Here is an 18,461-nt window from a genome sequence, read left to right as displayed (position 1 = left end):
GCTTTATTCTATTATAATTGTTTAGATTTGTATCATCAGAGTTATTTAACCACCTAAGTCTAGCCTGATTTCTTATTTCTATTAGATTATGACATTCATTATCAAACCATGGCTTACTTTTTCTCGGTTTATGGTATCCTATACTTTCTTTAGCTGCTGATTCTATTGCATTACGTATGTGCTCCCAATGCTTATTTACGTCTGTTTCATTTATATTTTCATCATCATTTAAATTCTGCAAAACATCAAATCTATTTGACAGTTTAATTTGGTAATCTTTCTTAATTCTTTCATCAGTAAACTTTCCTGTATCAAATTTTATAACTTTTAGATTTTGTTGCTTATGATTTATCACTGAGAGTCTTTCTCTTAATTTAGCAATTACGAAATAATGGTCACTGGCACAGTCAGCACCTCTATGTGTACGAACGTCAATTATACTAGTATGCCTTCTCTTATCAATGAGAATATGATCTATCTGATTATGTGTTTTACCATCTGGAGAAGACCAGGTATATTTATGGATATCTTTATGTTTAAAAGTGGTACTTTTCACAATTAAATTCTTTGAGTTTGCAAAAGTAATCAATCTTATACCATTATCATTACTTAATTCATGAAGACTTTCTTTACCAATCGTGGGTTTAAATGTCTCTTCTTTGCCAATCTGTGCATTACAGTCACCTAACAGAATTTTCATATCATACTGAGAAAATTTATCAAAGACCTGTTCTAACTCTGTATAAAAATCATCTTTAGTATTATCATCTTTATCTTCCGTTGGTGCATGTATGTTTATTAAAATAATTTTACACCACCTACCCTGTAAAACTGCATATGATATCCTATCATTAATAAATTCTACTGTTTTAAGAGCCGAGATAATTCTATTATTTATGAAAAAGCCTGTTCCAAAATTATGATTTTCAGTACCACCGTAGAAAAAAGTATAATTTTTAGTTTTACAATTCCCTTCTCCTGGCCACCTAACACCGTGGACAGCTACTACATCTAATTTATACTTAACTATCTCATTAACTGTACACTGAAATGCCCCAGGCCGGTAAAGGCTCAGAACATTCCAAGTGCCTAATTTAATATCCTTATTCCTAATGTAGATCTTATCCTTAGTCCAGGGACCTCCCAAAGTAGTCCCCACCCGGAGATCCGAACGGGGGACTATTTTACCTCCGGAATATTTTACCTTGGGAACATCCATGGCCTTATATTGCTGTTTCTTGACATTTTTTTTTTTTTTTACAGTGCAGAGTTGTCAGCTCTACGCCTAACCCCCAATATGAATGGAGGAACTACTACACAAGACAAACACAAACACATTACAAGCACAATTACTACACAAGACGAACACAAACACATTAGACAGCACAACTACTACACAAGACACACAAAAACACCTCACAACTATAACAATATAAACACAAACACACCACAACTACTACACAATATAAACATAAACAAACTACACACCACAACTACTACACAAGACAAACACAAACAAATTAGACAGTACAACTACTATGCAAGACAAAACAAACATACTAGACAGCACAACTACAACACAAGACACATACATACACATCACCAATACTACACAAGACAAACAGTTAGTAATAATGTGAATATAGATATTTTAGCAATTTTAGTAGTCTTAGAGAAGATATATTTCGCTCAAATATACCTTATCGCTGCTTACTGATCTACTCCAATTGCTAAGAAAGAGTAAAAGAAAAGTTTGAGTAATGAAGAAAGTTTTATAACCTCTCTGCTAGATGGCATTGATGTCATAATATAACTTCGAAATCTCATCGCTTGACAGTTTCACAGTAAAAAAAAGTTTGAATAACGAGATGAGTTCACAACAAGATGGCATTGGTGTTGTTGTGTAACTTCGAAATCTTATTGCTTTACAATTTTGTTAGGTTAAATGGGACAATATGATAAAAACGAAACAACAAATAGCAGTGCACTTGCCTGTATTTGAATTGCCTGCGTGATTGTAAATAAAATATAATAATGTTTCACTAGTGAGATGGTGCTTTTTTTTTAAGGTCGTTCATTTCAAGCATTCGCATGCTCGAGGTAATGAGCATTTTCCGGTAACAGATAAGTTGTGAAGTATCGCATGGCATTTCCAGCAGCCGATTAATTCCCTGCATCAAAGCAGCTAATAGCCGTAGAATAGTTGTCTTCAGCCGAGTATAGTGTGCTACGATGCCAGTGGCCGCTGGGTTCAAATCCCAGTATGGGTTTTTGTGAGTGGCCCCTTCATCAATTTCATCTTGTTAATACTCATCCTTGTCTTCACAATTAGCCAAGAGTTTTAGAAAAGCAAAGTACAATAAACCAAATCAATTAATCAAACAAAATACAAAGTTGAAGAATCTACTGACTGACTGGGGTTTGCATTAAGTTATAACATGACATAACCGTCCATGAGGGTCAGAGCCTAACTACTGACTGCCGGCCTTATTTAGTAGTGCCCTTCAACCGGCAAGCTGCTGCCTTTATTTTATAACAGCTCGTTATGGCCTTTAATGAAATAAATGAAAACAATGCAACACAGCAACTGAAAATGATTAGAAATGTCTTCCTTATACTGCAGCACTTGTGGACGACAGCAACACAAAGATGGGCGAGCGATCATCATACCAGTTAAAGAGTGACGCAAGCTGAGAGTCATTGTTGTTGGTTTCCATTCGATACCCGCTGGAGGCACAAGTGGTTCGGATCCCACTTTAAACTGTAGGTCCAGTCCCGATTAGCCGTACTGTGCATAAAGTGGACTTAAAACACCAAATCAAATCAAAAATCAAAATTGTTGGTTTCCGTAACCGGGGTATACTACTTATTCATAGCTCCCAAATTTCCTCACAATGATGGGAGACCCATAATAACTAACTCCCTAGCCTTCCATTTGTCCCTATCCTGAGCAAGATCTTTCCACTTTTTTCCATCCCTCATTTCCATTCTTTTGGTCCATCTCAACGTTATCTCTCCATCATTGTCTTAGACTTTCTACTGGTCTCTTACCATCAGGTTACCCAACAAGAATCACCATCAGGTTTTGCAACAAGAATCTGTAAACTCTTCTTCTCCCATTTGTGCCACATGTGACCTGCCCACCTAAGTCTTATTGATTTAATCATTCTAACAATATCTGGAGATGAATACAAATTATGTAGTTCTAAATTATGTAACCTTCTCCACTCCAGTCTTCTCATCCGTTTTAGGTCTAAATATTTTCCTAAGGATTTTATTTTCAAATCCTTTTAATTTATGTTCCTCTTTCACTGTAATGGACCAAGTTTCGCATCCGTATTATACCCTACACAAGCCGAAATCTCAGGAAAAGTTGCCAGGCTTCCCTGCGAAGACTCTATCCTATGCGCGTCCCGTAGCCAAAGCTTGCATCTTACATCACACAGCTCTGGTTATGGGAGACTTAGGCTAAGTTAGGTTGAGAAATAGAATAACAAGCTAGGACAAGTTGAAGGCCAAAAACAAGAAATGATGTAAATTCACAGAATCACAAAAATCCTGCTAAAGCACTAAAATTACTTTTTTAAAATAGACATAGCACGGTACAAACAATTAAAACGGGAAGATTTGAACGACACATTTAAAGAAACATGATGAGTAGAGGGGGCGAAAAAAAAATAGCAGCATTTGAGCAGCAAACATGTCCATTTCGCATTAGTTTTGGCTGTCAGCGGAGAAAGTTAAGAGACATTTTCAACATAAAAATGGCTGCTTTTGTTGAGTGATAAAGCCTCTGAAACTACCCTCTGAAAATTTTTCATTCATGGTTTTAAAATGTTATTTACATTAATGTAATGTTAAGAGTGATGGCCAGTTCAAGTCTACCTACATCCACTAACTTATGCTGCATTGGAAGTAAAAAAAAGTTCACTTAAGTAAGTTTAAGATCATTCTTTACTATCTTTAATATATCCAATGATGTTGAAACATTAATCTGTAGTTAATTACTAGAGCCAACTATGGTGAATTAAAGATTAGATTTCAGTACAGAAACTAGGCAAATTTTGGGATCATAAGTGGTACATAAAAATGGTATTTTGATTTTAAAATTGCTAAATAAAACCCTAAATTTGATTTAAAAATCTGTAGGTATTACACAAATTAAACATTTCCCGTCTAATTGCACATCTCTGTAGTTTTTAGAGAATTATGTTTATCCCTGTGTCAAGGGGCCCATATTTTCCTTGTCAAATATTTACAGCATAATTAAACAATTACCTGTGATTTGCATAACTTACAGGATAATTCAGACTTTGGAAAGTGTCGCGTTGGTAAATAAACTCTGAATTTCACATTTTGTGACAAAAGATTGTAGCAAAATGTACCTCACATCTTTCAAAAACATCAAAAATGAACATTACAGTGTGTTATTTCACATTTCATGTTTTTGTCAAAAACGAAATATACATGTCCTTATTAATTACCACATGTGTATTTTATTATTTCAGGTCTCAAGGCAAAAATAGAACAGGCGATAAAAGTGACAAGTTTAAAGACAGTTTATCAGAAGGTCTTAAAGCAGAAAAATCATCATCATCGGATGAAGAGTAAGTTCCATCATTCTTGTTCATGTTATCAGCTTGATCCATAATTTGCATGTAAAATGAATATAAAGATGCTTTAATTAAATTTAGTTATAATAAGAGACTATAAGATGGGTCAAAAGTTTCATAAAATTGGGCTTTGGAATTTATATTTTTAACTTTCATGCAAGTCATATTTATAGCTTGTTTTAATTTTATTATTATTTTTCATTTCAGAATTGCTAATATTGATATTGATGAAGATGAGGAGGATGAAGAACAAATTATTCAGAGAAGAAGAAAACAGAGGGAGGAGTTACTAAAAGTAAGTCATAAATAGGGCTCGGATTTTTAGGTAAATAAATATTTTTTCTGCGAGTAGATATGACCTCGTAAGTGAGTTACAAATTCCGATCATAGTAACTGGAGCCTATATATCAAATTTTATTTCACATAAAAAAACATATTTTCCAATTTTTTTTATGTAAATACATATTTCTTAATATTCGCTCATAAATGCATAAAATGAATGTTTTGTCCCAAAAATTACACATAAAATTTCGTATCTGCTTAAATTTTCTTATCTTTTTAAGATTTCCCAGAAAAAAATCAAAAGGTTTTTTTTTATAGTCGCTGTATTTATTTTCTCATCTTAGAGAGGGAAAAATTTCTGCAAGACCTGGCAACAGTATCCAGTCTGGATGTAACGAATTGTCCATACTGAGAGGTAAAACGTAAGCTCAACGTTCAGTAGTGGACAGATTGTTCCATAGTATTTGCTTGGCGTGGTATTGCGTGGGAGAAGCACTATTTTTCGTTCGAAAGGTGCGAGTTTTCTGTAAGCGTGTGCGTGTTTGAAAATGCCGTAAGTGAAATCTGCACCAAGCTATCGTTTGCAGCAATATGTTGCAGAATTCAAGAACACATTTACCACTGATGGAAAGCTACTCTTTTGTCAGCCCTGTGGAAAAGCCATAACAGCAGAACAGCGATCTCAGGTAACCCAACATGTGAATGGCAGTAAACATATTGCTGCAGCTGTGCGTGTGAAAAGCAAACAATCCCTTATTGGTGACCCCATCCCAAGTTCGTCTCAAGAACCATCCAAGTTTTCTCCTTATTGTGCGGATTTGTGTATGGCTTTTGTTTCTGCTGACATACCGCGTTATAAGGTGAATCATCCTCAGCTGCGAAATTTTTTAGGCAAATACACAAACATCGACACCCCAGATGAGTCTACTTTAAGGAAATGTTACCTCCCAACGTGTTACGAAGAAACGATGCAGAAAATTCGTGATATCTGTGAGAATTAAAAAATCTGGGTCAGCATAGATGAAAGTACGGACTCAAGTGGTAGGAAAGTGGGAAATGTAGTTGTTGGGTTCTTGAAAAATGATGAAACAATTTCAAGTAAATCTTTTCTTTTAACGTGCCAAGAACTGTGTCCACAAATCATGTTACAATTGCTAGATTGTTCAATGAAACCATGCACATATTGTGGCCAAGTGGGGGTGAAGTTCGACAATGTTTTACTTTTGCTCACAGATGCTGCAGCATATATGAAGAAAGCAGCAGAAGGTCTTGCAGTCTGTTATCCTAAAATGACTCATGTTACGTGCATTGTTCATGGATTGCATAGGGTATGTGAAGAAATCAGAAATGTATATCCTAATGTAGATAAATTGGTTTCGAATAGAAAAAAGGTGTTTGTGAAATCGCCAACAAGGATTGAAATCTTCAAAAAGGAAAATCCCCAAACACCGTTGCCACCCACACCTGTAGTTACGCGGTGGGGAACATGGCTTAATGCTGTTGCATACTATGCAGAAAATTTTGAAGAATTTTCATCTGTTGTTAATGGACTGAATAAAGATGATGCTTCTTCAATTGAAATTCTTCAAGGTATGTTGAGTGACTCTACATTAAGAAATGACCTGGCTTATATTTCTGCAAATTTGAGTTTCCTATGTAATACGATCAAGAAACTAGAAGCAACGGATATTCCTTTGTCAGAAGCAGTTAAAGAAGTTCGTGAAGTGGAGAGCAAGCTCAACAAACTTAATGGACCAAAGGCATAATTGCTTCGCAGAAAACTCCAAGATGTCATGGCAAAAAATTCCGGCTTTAAAATTATGTGTAACATTTCGAATGTATTGGACGGTGAACAGGAAGACAATATTGGATATTTAAGTGTGAGTGAAATATCATGCCTTAAGTATGCGAGGTTGACTTCATGTGATGTAGAACGAACATTTTCGCAGTATAAGGCACTGTTTCGAGACAATCGTCAATCCTTTGTAATGGACAATTTGAAGATGACAGTTATGGTGTATTGTAATTCACCATTTTTCAGCAAAACATGCTAATTTCATCTGGTGAGTAGAGCTGTTTTAAGCAGAAATTTTCAACATTTTTAGCACATAAAAATGCATATTTTCCATGTTTAAGTACATAAAGTGTAAATATTTTCCATATTTTTTAAGCACATAAAAATAAATATTTTTCTGATTTTTAGCACCTAAAAATCCGAGCCCTAGTCATAAATATGACCAATTACCATTCAGAAATAAGTACAGGTTGAATGTATTTAGCTAAAGGTCCTCAAAGGTGCTGATAAAGATGCAGTGCTCAGGTTCTCACAGAAAGCTGACACCATCTAACAACAGTGAAAACAAAATTTTGCTTCCTTGATTTTGCATTTACCTGCATTGTACAGGGTCTCCGAAAAGTCACACAACTGATACATTGAACATACGTAACTTATGTACAAGAAACGATAGAGACATGACACTTATACTGTGTACTAACTTTTGTCTATGTGGATATATTTGAAACATTAAACAAGAAAATCATGTTATACATGAACGTTCAGTATTCGTAAAAAGTTACTAAGGTGTAAAAATGTTTTTTGGAAGTAAAAACAAAGAGAAAAGGCAGTTGTAATAATTTTTTATTTGTATTGATGGTCTGTGTCGGTATTTATCGAATTATTGAAAGAACTACGTATATATTTTTTTGCTTTACAGACTATTTTATGGGGTTAATTATGGTATGTTCATAAGAAAGGAAGTTTTTTTTTTAAAAAAAAAAAAAAAGATTAGGAGTTGTCCTGCCAACATTGGTCATGTGACAGGGCAGTACCAGGTGTGCCTGACATCTATCTATGTTGTTCAATCAATACCCAGAATCGTACAGAAAGATGGATAGTTAGGTTTTCGTACGATAAGTTTCAAATATTTTATTTCATCTGGGTATTATTTCAATAACATATCCAGATGTCAGATAAACCTGGTACTGCCCTCTGACACGATCAATGTTGCCAGTACACCTCGTAATTTAAATAAATATGCTTTTTTATGAATGTGCCGTAATTAACCCCATAAAATCATCTGTAATGCATAAAAAAATTATCGTTCTTTTATCGGTTCCATAAATACCCACACAGACCATCAATGCAAATCAAAAATTATTTCAAGCGACTCCACAGCTGCCTTTTATCCATATTTGTTTTCACTTTGTACAAAAACTTTTTTTTACACCTTTGTAACTTGTTTGTGTGGAGCGGAGAATTGGACAGTTGACAGAGAGACAAAAGAAAGATGCAGGCAGTGGAGAAGAAATTTTTAAGCAGTATATTGGGGAAGACTAGAAGGAATGGAATAAGGAACGAGATGATCCGACAGACAGTGGGTGTGGTGAAGCTTCAGGACAAGATAGATCAGGCACAGATGATGGTTCGGATACATGAAGAGGATGGATGCAGAAAAACTACCAGTAAGAGAGCTTACCATGCACAAGGAGTGGGAATAAGGCCAAGGGGGAGACCAAGATGTCGGTGGAAAGAGAGGTTTAATAAGATTAAACGTGAACTTAAAAAAGGCATTGAAACCAGTTTTACTTTGGGAAGCGCAGAAAAAAAGAAACTACTTAAGAGTGTTAAAGAAGGGAATATTCCCACGGCCTTTGGGATACCAAATACCCATAAGGAAGGGATACCCCTCAGACCCATCATCCCCATGTATGCGCATCCGGGTTATGGTCTATCTAAAGAAATGATTAAAGGGATGGGGAAAATTAATATGGACACTCAGTTTAGTATCAAAAACTCCCTTATGGTCAAAAGAAACCATTGAAAAACTTACCATAGAAGAACGAGATGCAATCTGTAGTTTCGATGTTATTAATCTGTATCCCAGTGTCCCCCTGGACAAAGCTGGGGATTGCTTGTATAGATGGTTAATAGACCAAAATGTTGAAATCTTGGTCGCCTGGGAATATGTCAGGTGGTATTTTCTCATTACGGGGTACAATTACTTCTATGTTAACGATAAAAATCTTCCGACAAAAAGAAGGGTTGGCCATGGGTAACCCTATTTCGGGCCTCGTGACCAACATTTTCATGCACTATATCAAAAAAGCCGCCATGGAGCATGTGGGGGGAGGGGTAAAATACTATGGGAGATATGTAGATGACATCCTCATCATAGGGAATGAAACCAAACTTCATAGCATTTTCAACCAATTGGGCAAGCAAGATTCCAGAATTGGTTTTACCAGAGAAGATCTGGCTAACGGAAAGATTCACTTTCTAGACTTGTGCCTCACTAAAACCGGACAACGAATTGTAACCGGGGTCTTTCATAAACCGTTGGCTGGCGAGCTGTACCTCCATAAGAGATCCCAACGTTCGAATAGAACTAAGTTAAATGTTTTTCTTAACTTTTTCATTCGCGCCGAAAGGCTGTGCAATGACGAAAAAGAGAAAGAAAAAGAAGAAGAATGGATAAGGAAGGTGGGTATACAGAATGGGTATACTGTCCGCAACATTGAAAAAGTAGCTAGGAAAGCAAAAAAGATTGTTAGACAAGAACTATCACAAAATGATAAAGATGAAGATGAAGATAAAACAGATGTAGGAAAAGATGAAAAGAACACATATTTTGTCGGGATTCCGTATTTTAAGGGTGTTTCCGAGAAAATTGAAAAATCCGTGAGGGGATACGGGATAAAATGTGGGGTGAGAGCACCTCGGAGCATTGAAAAACACTTCACGCCTTATAAGAAAGGGAGGGAGGATAGGCGCGATAACCCTGAAGAGCAAAAGGGAGTGTACAGGATAGTATGTGAATGCGGAAAGGAATACGTGGGACAGACCAGGAGAAGTATGCAAATTTGGTGGGGTGAGCACGATAAAGATGTAAAGGAGGGTATACCCAAGACAGGATTATCATGTATTAGTTAACCAGCATAAGATCGCCAAAAGAGAAGTCATCAGGAAAATTAACAATAAATTAGATAGGAATGTGTATGAGGCAGCCTATATATGCGCAGATAATAGGAATAAACTCAATAGGGATGACGGAAACTTTGAAGACGGCTGGATAAACTTTTTTAAAAAATGGGATAAAGCTGCCGGGAATAGAGACGAGATGGGCTTCCATGTTACCCCCGAGGTTAGGAAAGCCGCCGAGGTGGAAGTTGAATTCACCTTGGATTGGTGACTCACGAGCCCCAGTTGAGGAAAAACCAGAGGGGAGGAGTTTTCCTTCTCCAGGTATGAGCTGACACCGTGAATTTGCCTACCCCAAGCACCGATCGGCAGTTCGCCTTCATCAGCTTTGAACGTTCTTTTGTTTTTATATGAGTATTGCACGGTTTTAGTATGTGTATTTTACATCATCTTTTTAGAAAGTGTCTTTTCCTATACCTTTTGACCTAAATCCTCAACTAACTCTTTCTCGACGAGGCACAATGTCAGGTGTCTGAAAACATCGTTTCATACTGAAGAAGGAGGTAGTATAACCTTCGAAACGTAGTTCGACAAATCTCATGCTCACACACGTAAGTTACTGATTTTTAATCTTTTAACCTTTAGTTGATACTTGTTACATTACGAAGTAAAAATATTTTTTGTATAAACTAAGTGATAATTCATAATACAATGAAAAGACTATCAACACTGCAAATAAATGGGAATGTGAATAAACTTGTTCCCATCAATTCTATGTCATCAGCATGGTCAAATTTGAATTTGATGTTTGGAAGATAGGAATATGTATTATCTTTCTTTAGAACAATAGTACATATGGCAAAACTATTTCAAGCGGTGAGTGGCCATTTACTTTGGAGGAATCTTGTGTAACTGATTTGGTTACAAATACTTTTCTTCTGAAACCAAGGCCTGTATATTAATTTGTTGTCATTAGCATGGACTAAATATTATTCAGCAGACTGATAATAAAGTTATAATACAATAAGAATTTGCTTGTTGAATGATCTGAAATCAGAAGCCCAAAGCCGGGGGTAATTCAACCCAACACCCTAAAGAGAAAAATAATAAAGAATCTTGGGCTACGACTTGAGTCATTAGCATGGAGTATGACATTTTCAATAATAACAGGGGTCATCCAGAAAGTAAGTTCCATTTGCCAATAATGCCAAGGGTCCCGGGTTTGAATCCCGCTGGGGCTTGATTGTTTGTGAATGTCCATTCATCAATTTCATCACTCATCCCCATCTTCGCAAATTAGCCAAGAGGCACAAAACTTGAAGTAAAATAAACTAAATCAAATCATTTGCCAATAAAAAGAACACAAAATATATTGGAACAAAAGACTTGATTGCACAGTGAAGTACATATCTTGGGTAAGTTTCAACATAGTCGCCACCACTGTTCAGATACTTATCATAACGAGAAAACATGTTTTGTATCCCCGTATTGTAGAACGATGTCACCTGTGATGAACAAGTGGTAACAGCATGTTGGAGAATGCACTGAAAGTGCCGACAGAGTGAATCATCTGTTCTCTATAACCTTTGCTTCCACTGCAGATGGTTGCCCACTGCATTTCTCATCCTGCACATTGTTCCACCCTTTGTTAACCTGTCGCACCCATCTCCCTACCATTGAGGCACTCATGATCTGTTCCCCATACACCTCATCAATCTGATGGTGGATTTCAGCTGTTGACACATTCCACATATTCTAATATCGGATCACAGAGTGCTCTTCACACACAACGGATGTCTTGATTTTATTGAACATATCCTAAAGCACTGTGAAGAGTCTGCACTATTATATTTCCTCAAACTGACATTTATGCATTGCCAATGGGTCAAACAACTTCGTGCACATGTGCACCCTTGCGATTGTAGCGCTGTTACGGCACAAATTGCAAACTGAACTTGCTTTCAGTTCTGCTGCTTATATGAGTTTGTCAAATATTATCTACACTTTTGCCACAACTTTTCTCAGGTTGGCCACACTGCCTTCAGCGCTTGTGTGCTATAAGGTTCTACTTTTGTGGTCATGTGGCCGAGGTTTGATCTTAATCGCTCCATATTTCTTTCTTTTGTTACAGATTAAACATGGCTGCTCCACTGGCAGTGTGCACCAAGGAAGAACACAGATCAGTGATCCGATTTCTCTGGTCTGAAGATGTGTTAGGGGTTGAAATTCATCACAGCCTTTCAGTACAATACAGGAACAGCGCTTTACCACTTAGAATTGTGTATAAGTTGATCGAGAGGTTTAAAAATAGCTGGACAAGCGTGAAACACGAAGCGTAGGATGCCCATCAACCTCCACCACTGATGGGAAGAGTCAACAAGCTTGAGAGATGATTCTGATGAACCGATGGTCACCCATCATCCAAAGAGATTATTCTGACAACATCAGATGTACTGAAAGCCTGCGATGAATTTCAGTCCCTGACACACCTTCAGACAAGAGAAATCGGACACTGATCGCTGTTCTTCCTTGGTGCACACTGCCAGTGGAGCAGCCATGTTTAGTCTGTAACAAAAGAAAGAAAAATTGAGCGATTAAGATCAAACCTCGGCCACATGACCACAAAAGTACAACCTTATAGCGCACAAGCGCTGAAGGCAGTGTGATCAACCTGAGTGTAGATAATTTTTGACTTTCCCTCGTACATATAGCATCATAATATTACACATGTAGTTTCAAGAAGAAGAAAAATTAAAACTTTTCGATCTTCAATTATTATTATTATTTTCCTTTCTCATGTGTCCCCTAATTCTAGAATCACTGTTGTGGTGTGCAAGGTTATGTAACAGTGAGGTCACTTCCTGAGCTCAGATTTGTGGAAAGCATTCTTTACTGATCTTGCATTGCTTTTTTTATTTTTTCCAGAGACTAGGAGCCGGAAATGATGACTCCAACTTGTCAAGCACTAATGTGTCTGGCACCAGTAGTCCTCCTGAGTCTCGCCTGCTGCCTGACTCAGGGACGGATGATAATTCTATTAATTACCATGCCCAAAACATTAAGAAGGAAGAAATAAAAGAGAGACGTAAGTCAAAGGAGGAGTTGAAAGAAAATTCTGATCAGGATAAGCAAAATAAGCAGGAAAGGAAAGAACGTAAGGATGGAAAGAGAAATGAATGGGACATGTTTGCTGAGAATGACTTATTCAGTGAAGAATACAATGTAAGTAGTGCTGATAAATTCATGGATGGCCGTAAAATAAAATATATGTGTTGTATTTTACATACTTGTAAGGGAAATGCCCAAAACTGTTTGTCTCACTTACCGAAGAACAATTAAGTTGCTGTCTTCCTCTTCTAACCTGTATGTCTTTGTCTCTAGTGATGCCCCTGAGATGAGGTCGATGTTTTTCAATTGGGGGTTTGGTGTATGTGCTGTGCTGTTTTTTAGCCTATTGGCTCCTATGGAAATTGGACTTCCCCAATAGCATTGTGGTAACGTCGGTTGCCTTGTAATCGAGGGATCCCAAGTTCGATATCCAGTGGAAGCACATGGTGGTCCACATCCCACTTGAAGTTATTCAATATTTACAGTCCCAATTAGCCTATTGGTGCATAAAGTGCATTTAATTGATTAATTTGGTTTACTTGACTTCAGTTTTCTGCCACACTTCGGATTGAGAAGACGAGGATGAAGGTGGATATGTTGAAATTTATGAAAGAGCACTCACAGAGAATGTTCAGGCTGGGATTTGAACCCAGGACCCCTGGAGTGTTAGTACCTTGTGCTAACCACTCTGCCACAGAGATTGGCAAAGTGGACTTTTTAAAATTCAACAAAAGTATTAATTCATTGTGGATATGCAGTTTTTTAAAAAATGCATTAATAATTGCACAAACAATTTTTATCTTGTAAGGTTGTGGTATCATGCATATGCATAGTCAGTATTTTCGAAATATGCCTCAAGCATTTTATGGAAAATCATATTAATGTAAAGGATTCCATATACAAATGAAGAATTGGTCATTGTTTATGATCCATTTTGTTGTAATTCTGTGATGGAACAATATATATGTACTCACTTATCCATGAATCTGGGTTATCTGGTGTTCTATTATTAATTCTACCACCATTCTCTTGAGAACTTGTTGCGCTGTTGTTTGGCTCTGCAGAAGGCACACCAAATCTTAACCTGACTTCTACAGCAGCAGACTAGTAAGTGACAAGATCACACCTAACAGAGGTCCACGAAACTATACACAATAAAAGTTTACAAAGCAATAGTGGTTAAAAGAGGAAAGTGCCAGTGGCCACTGAAATTAAAGAAAATGCCTGATAAACCATTTTCATGGATCTTCTTTTTAGTGTATTAATTTGCTACTGCATCTTGCATTCCCCGAAACGTGACTAATTTCCTTTCTTTGTGAATCGTATTTTTCTACTTTTATATATGTTCGTATTTTTGTTATTCAGCATCCCTTTTCCAACACTTTTTGGCTAATCATGATGATAAGGATTTTATTTTTCTCACCAATTTTTTAACAACATGAAACAAGAAAAGGAAGGAGAAATGTGCTGAAGCATGAAAGGGGTTAATGTGCTAATCTCAAGAAAAAGGTGCAACAATGTGTGTTTGTTTTACTTGATTTCATGTCCTAGAATATATATCGCAAATGATCGGTATGAAAACAGCTATATTCTTGCAAAGGTGCTGCATCTTAAATTCCGTTCCCTAGTGTTAACTGTATGAAATCGATGAATCGACACTCCCGAGGAACGCCAACCATTTATATGCTGGCCACTGAGCTGGCTTTTCAATTTTTATTGCTGCATTACACTGATGAATTAAAGGAACACCTGTTTTCCGTTCCGTTAGAAAGAGTTGTGCACGCAAGTGATTATAAATTAATCAATCTAATTTTTATTTTCAGAGCCCAGGAGCTGTTGAAAAATTACACGGTGCTCCGGAGAATCCCAGCCTAACAGATAACTGGGATGATGCCGAAGGATATTACAGAGTACGGATCGGTGAGGTTCTGGATGGACGTTATGTTGTATATGGCTACACTGGCCAGGGAGTTTTCTCAAATGTGATCCGTGCTCGCGATGGGGCAAGAGGTAACCAGGATGTAGCAGTGAAGATTATAAGGAACAATGAAATTATGTGAGTATTGAATCCTTACGTTTCTCAACGATGCTACAGCCCCTAAAGAGCCTTAACATCCTCAATGATCTTAGCCTGTTGTTCTCTCTCTTTGGCTTTCTGCCTCCATCGTCAAATCGTCATCTATGTCCTCCATCCACCTCTTCCTTGGACATCATATTTCTTTATTGCTCTGCTGTCCCTCACCCTTTTCACATGTCCCAGCCATTTTAGGCACCTAATTTGATGTCAGTGTCCAAGTCTGGTTTTCTGTACATTTTATATTTGTCCTTACTCGTCATTCTCCATGGCGTCGTGGTAACGTCGTCATCTTGTTATCAAGGGGTCCCGTGTTTGATACCCTGTGGAGACACACAGTAGTTCGGCAATTGTCACTCTCTAAATTTTTCTCATTTTCCTGTAGGAGTCGCTTCATTATGGCTGCGGATTTCTTTCCCCTTCTCTTAGCCCCCTCCTTCAAAGCATTAGGGCCAGTGCGTATTTAATGACATCACTTCCTTGTCATGTCAAGAGTGTTGTTATCAAGCGTTTCTGGACCTATTTGAGCATGATCTTGCCAAGGACCATACTCCCCATATCCTAATTAATACCATTGCCATCTCCATCTGGCTCTGCTTATTTGACTATGCCATATTCACAGCTAACCACCATATCTTCATCTGTTCCTGCCCAGTGGCTGAGGCTCACTGGAAAAACTTTACAGATTTCTTTATTGGAAGAAATTGGAGGAAAGGCAGCATATTCAATGAGTTATTTGTAGGTGATGTAAATATGAAAAATCCAGGAATTTATCGTTAACCTTTAGCTGCCGGACTTCTCACGCAACTATATTCTCGTTCATGTCAGCGCATGTTCAAACATGCACTTTTCAAACTTGCCAGGAAGTACAAAAAATTCACTCAAGAACTAATTGTAGACAGATAAGTTGTTGTAGACAGATGATTTTTTTTTCTTTCTTAAAGACAGTGCTTTTAGCGGAGATAAAATTTAGACATTGTACCTCCCAATAATTAGTGTTAAACGATGAAGATTTTTTTTTAAAAAAAAGTTGGCATACGGCCCCTGTACCCCCTCAATAGACCGAAGTGAATGAAAAAATGTGTGTGTAGTAGTGACATTCGTACAACCGTGCAAAGTTTTTTTTGAAATCAGATTTATATTTCTTGAGTAAATAACCTTATATAAAGGGGCAGTGTTGCTTCGGGACGATGTCCGGAATTTCGCTTCTAGAATGTGTCCTATGGACGCCGGATGAACCAAATTTAGAGCACAACAAAAGACAACTCTATGAGGATATGTAATGCACATGCTGCAACTTTGGCAAAAAATACGGAAATTACGGGGTTCTGAAATGTTGCTTAATTACGGAAAATTTTGATCTTCGGGCCTTTGCCTCCACTTCCCCCAGGACCCTTAATTTTCTGATGTTACCTAAAATGTTGCTTTTTACTCATTCTTACATTTGGAATTTAAACTGTTCAAAAAGATGCAGTAGTTCAGCAGTTGTAGCCTTTTATCTTCAATTTATCCCATAGAAACCAAAGAGAAACAAATGGCTTTTTCAAATGGCACTTGTTAATAATAGTAACAATAATAGTATTGTTTTGTAATTACAGTATATAATACATTTATACGTAAACTAATGAACAAAAAAGACAGTACTGAAATACAGTTTATAGTTTTCAAGAAATGACACTTTAATTGCTGCCGTATGCTAACACATGGTCAGGACAGTTTTCGACAATATGGCCTTTGTCCCTGCTTCCTCCCTGAATCCTTAATCGTTGGACATTGCCCAAAATGTTGCTTTTTAAGAAATATTGACCATCCGTTGTTAAGGGGTTCACATGTGGTGGTCAAAATTTCAACTGCCAGGCAGCTAAAGGTTAAGAGAGGAACCCCACTTTTATGTTCTTGGATTTTATTCCCCTCAATTTTGCATTCAATCCCTATGGTCCCTATATATATATATATATATATATATATATATATATATATATATATATATATATATATATATATATATATATATATATATATATATATATATCTCACACACACACACACACACATACAGGAATAGGGTTAGAAATGGTGCCAGAAGGGCGGATAAATACAAATAATGAAGGAGACAGTAAACACTTACCACACGAATAGAAATAATTCAATATTTCGCGATCTGAGTCGCATTTTCAAGAAGGTAGATAAAAGATCGACGACACTGTGAGTAGAGGCACAGAATACTGACCGTAGCGTCTCTACGGTCAGTGTTGCCAGAAACAGTTGAAAGGAAACACGAAATACTTTAGCCAGTGTTCACTGTAAGGTGGGTGGGTAGTTTCGGGGAGGAGAGGAAAGAGTTACTGGTTGGCTAGGTTGAGTCCGGGGGGTATAGTGGCGTGCATGCCTGCTATATAGGCCCTTTCCCATCGCCTGCGGAAAGATGTGTCAGAGCGGGGGGGTAAAAGGTGGATGATGGCAACACGGAAGCAGTTATTGAAGGTGGTGTTATGGCTGTTGGTGTGGATGGCAACTGTGAAATCGGAGTTTTGGGTGGAGGAACGGTGATTATTTATCCTTAGATTCAAGGGGGTGGAGGTTTCGCCTAGGTAGAAGTTGCCCCAGATTTGACAGATGAGGGTGTAAATTAGATTGGATGAGTGGCAGGTGCCCTTAGGGTGAAGGGTGAACTCACCTGCCGCTGTAGGGATCAGGAGGGTGGGGTAGGTGATGAGTATGGGGCAGGTGTTGCATCTGGGTTTGTTGCACCTGTGGGCTGGGGGAAGGGGTGGGGGTGTTTCGGACGAGAGAGAGAGAGAGAGAGAGAGAGAGAGAGAGAGAGAGAGAGAGAGAGAGAGAGAGAGAGAGAGAGATAGATATAGATAGATAGATAGATAGATAGATATATATGCTATAAATTTGTTTTTCTTGCTTTTACTTTTTACGACATTTTATGTTCTTTCATCATAGTCCCCTGCAAAACATAAAACTGAAGTTCCACTGTAGTTAAAGTGTATTTTTTTTAATGTCTTCCTTGGTACACATACCAAATTAATTTTTAAGAAGAACATTTGTTTTTCAATGGTTGAAATTCTTCAATTTGCTCAATGTTTTGACGTACTGTAAGTACTTATTTTTCAAGACACTATAACAATACAAAAACAAAACATCGGGAAAGACATGTGTGCACTACATTGAAACATTAAACCTATTAAGGATTTTCAGCCATTGAAGAAACAAAAGTTCTTATTATAATTAATTATAAGATGAATGTGGCTACACGGACCATTTGCAAAGATTAAATATGCATGTACTTAAGATATTGAAATACACTATGTTGAAGAAAGTCATAGGACACCCCGGTTTCAACTCTAAAACGAACTCCTCATGGAAAAGAGAGTACAGACGTGTATATATACGGCAGCAAGCAGGAGGCTTTTCAGATCATTTGCTGATAAAATGACTGACAGGAAAGAGCTCACCG

At 37.3% G+C, this 18,461-nt stretch overlaps 1 protein-coding gene across 3 annotated transcripts in view; it reads left to right on the top strand.

Annotated features, from left to right (window-relative positions):
* The window catches only part of Prp4k (Pre-mRNA processing factor 4 kinase), an 85,763-nt gene that overhangs the window by 31,923 nt on the left and 35,379 nt on the right, over nucleotides 1-18,461 (top strand). For all 3 annotated transcript variants that reach the window (XR_014443994.1, XR_014443995.1, XM_083144285.1), the window contains exons 6-9: nucleotides 4,509-4,607; nucleotides 4,821-4,908; nucleotides 12,739-13,035; nucleotides 14,745-14,977. Coding sequence is in view for 1 of the 3 variants with exons in the window: in XM_083144285.1 (XP_083000411.1) it covers nucleotides 4,509-4,607; nucleotides 4,821-4,908; nucleotides 12,739-13,035; nucleotides 14,745-14,977 (717 nt within the window). In the remaining 2 variants the exon portion in view is untranslated. The remainder of the gene's footprint in view (nucleotides 1-4,508; nucleotides 4,608-4,820; nucleotides 4,909-12,738; nucleotides 13,036-14,744; nucleotides 14,978-18,461) is intronic.

This window comes from Lepisma saccharinum, chromosome 23 (assembly GCF_977018435.1).
Source record: "Lepisma saccharinum chromosome 23, izLepSacc3.1, whole genome shotgun sequence".
Taxonomy (NCBI): domain Eukaryota; kingdom Metazoa; phylum Arthropoda; class Insecta; order Zygentoma; family Lepismatidae; genus Lepisma; species Lepisma saccharinum.
Note: the sequence above shows the minus strand (reverse complement) of the source record. Positions and strands in the feature narration are given on the sequence as shown.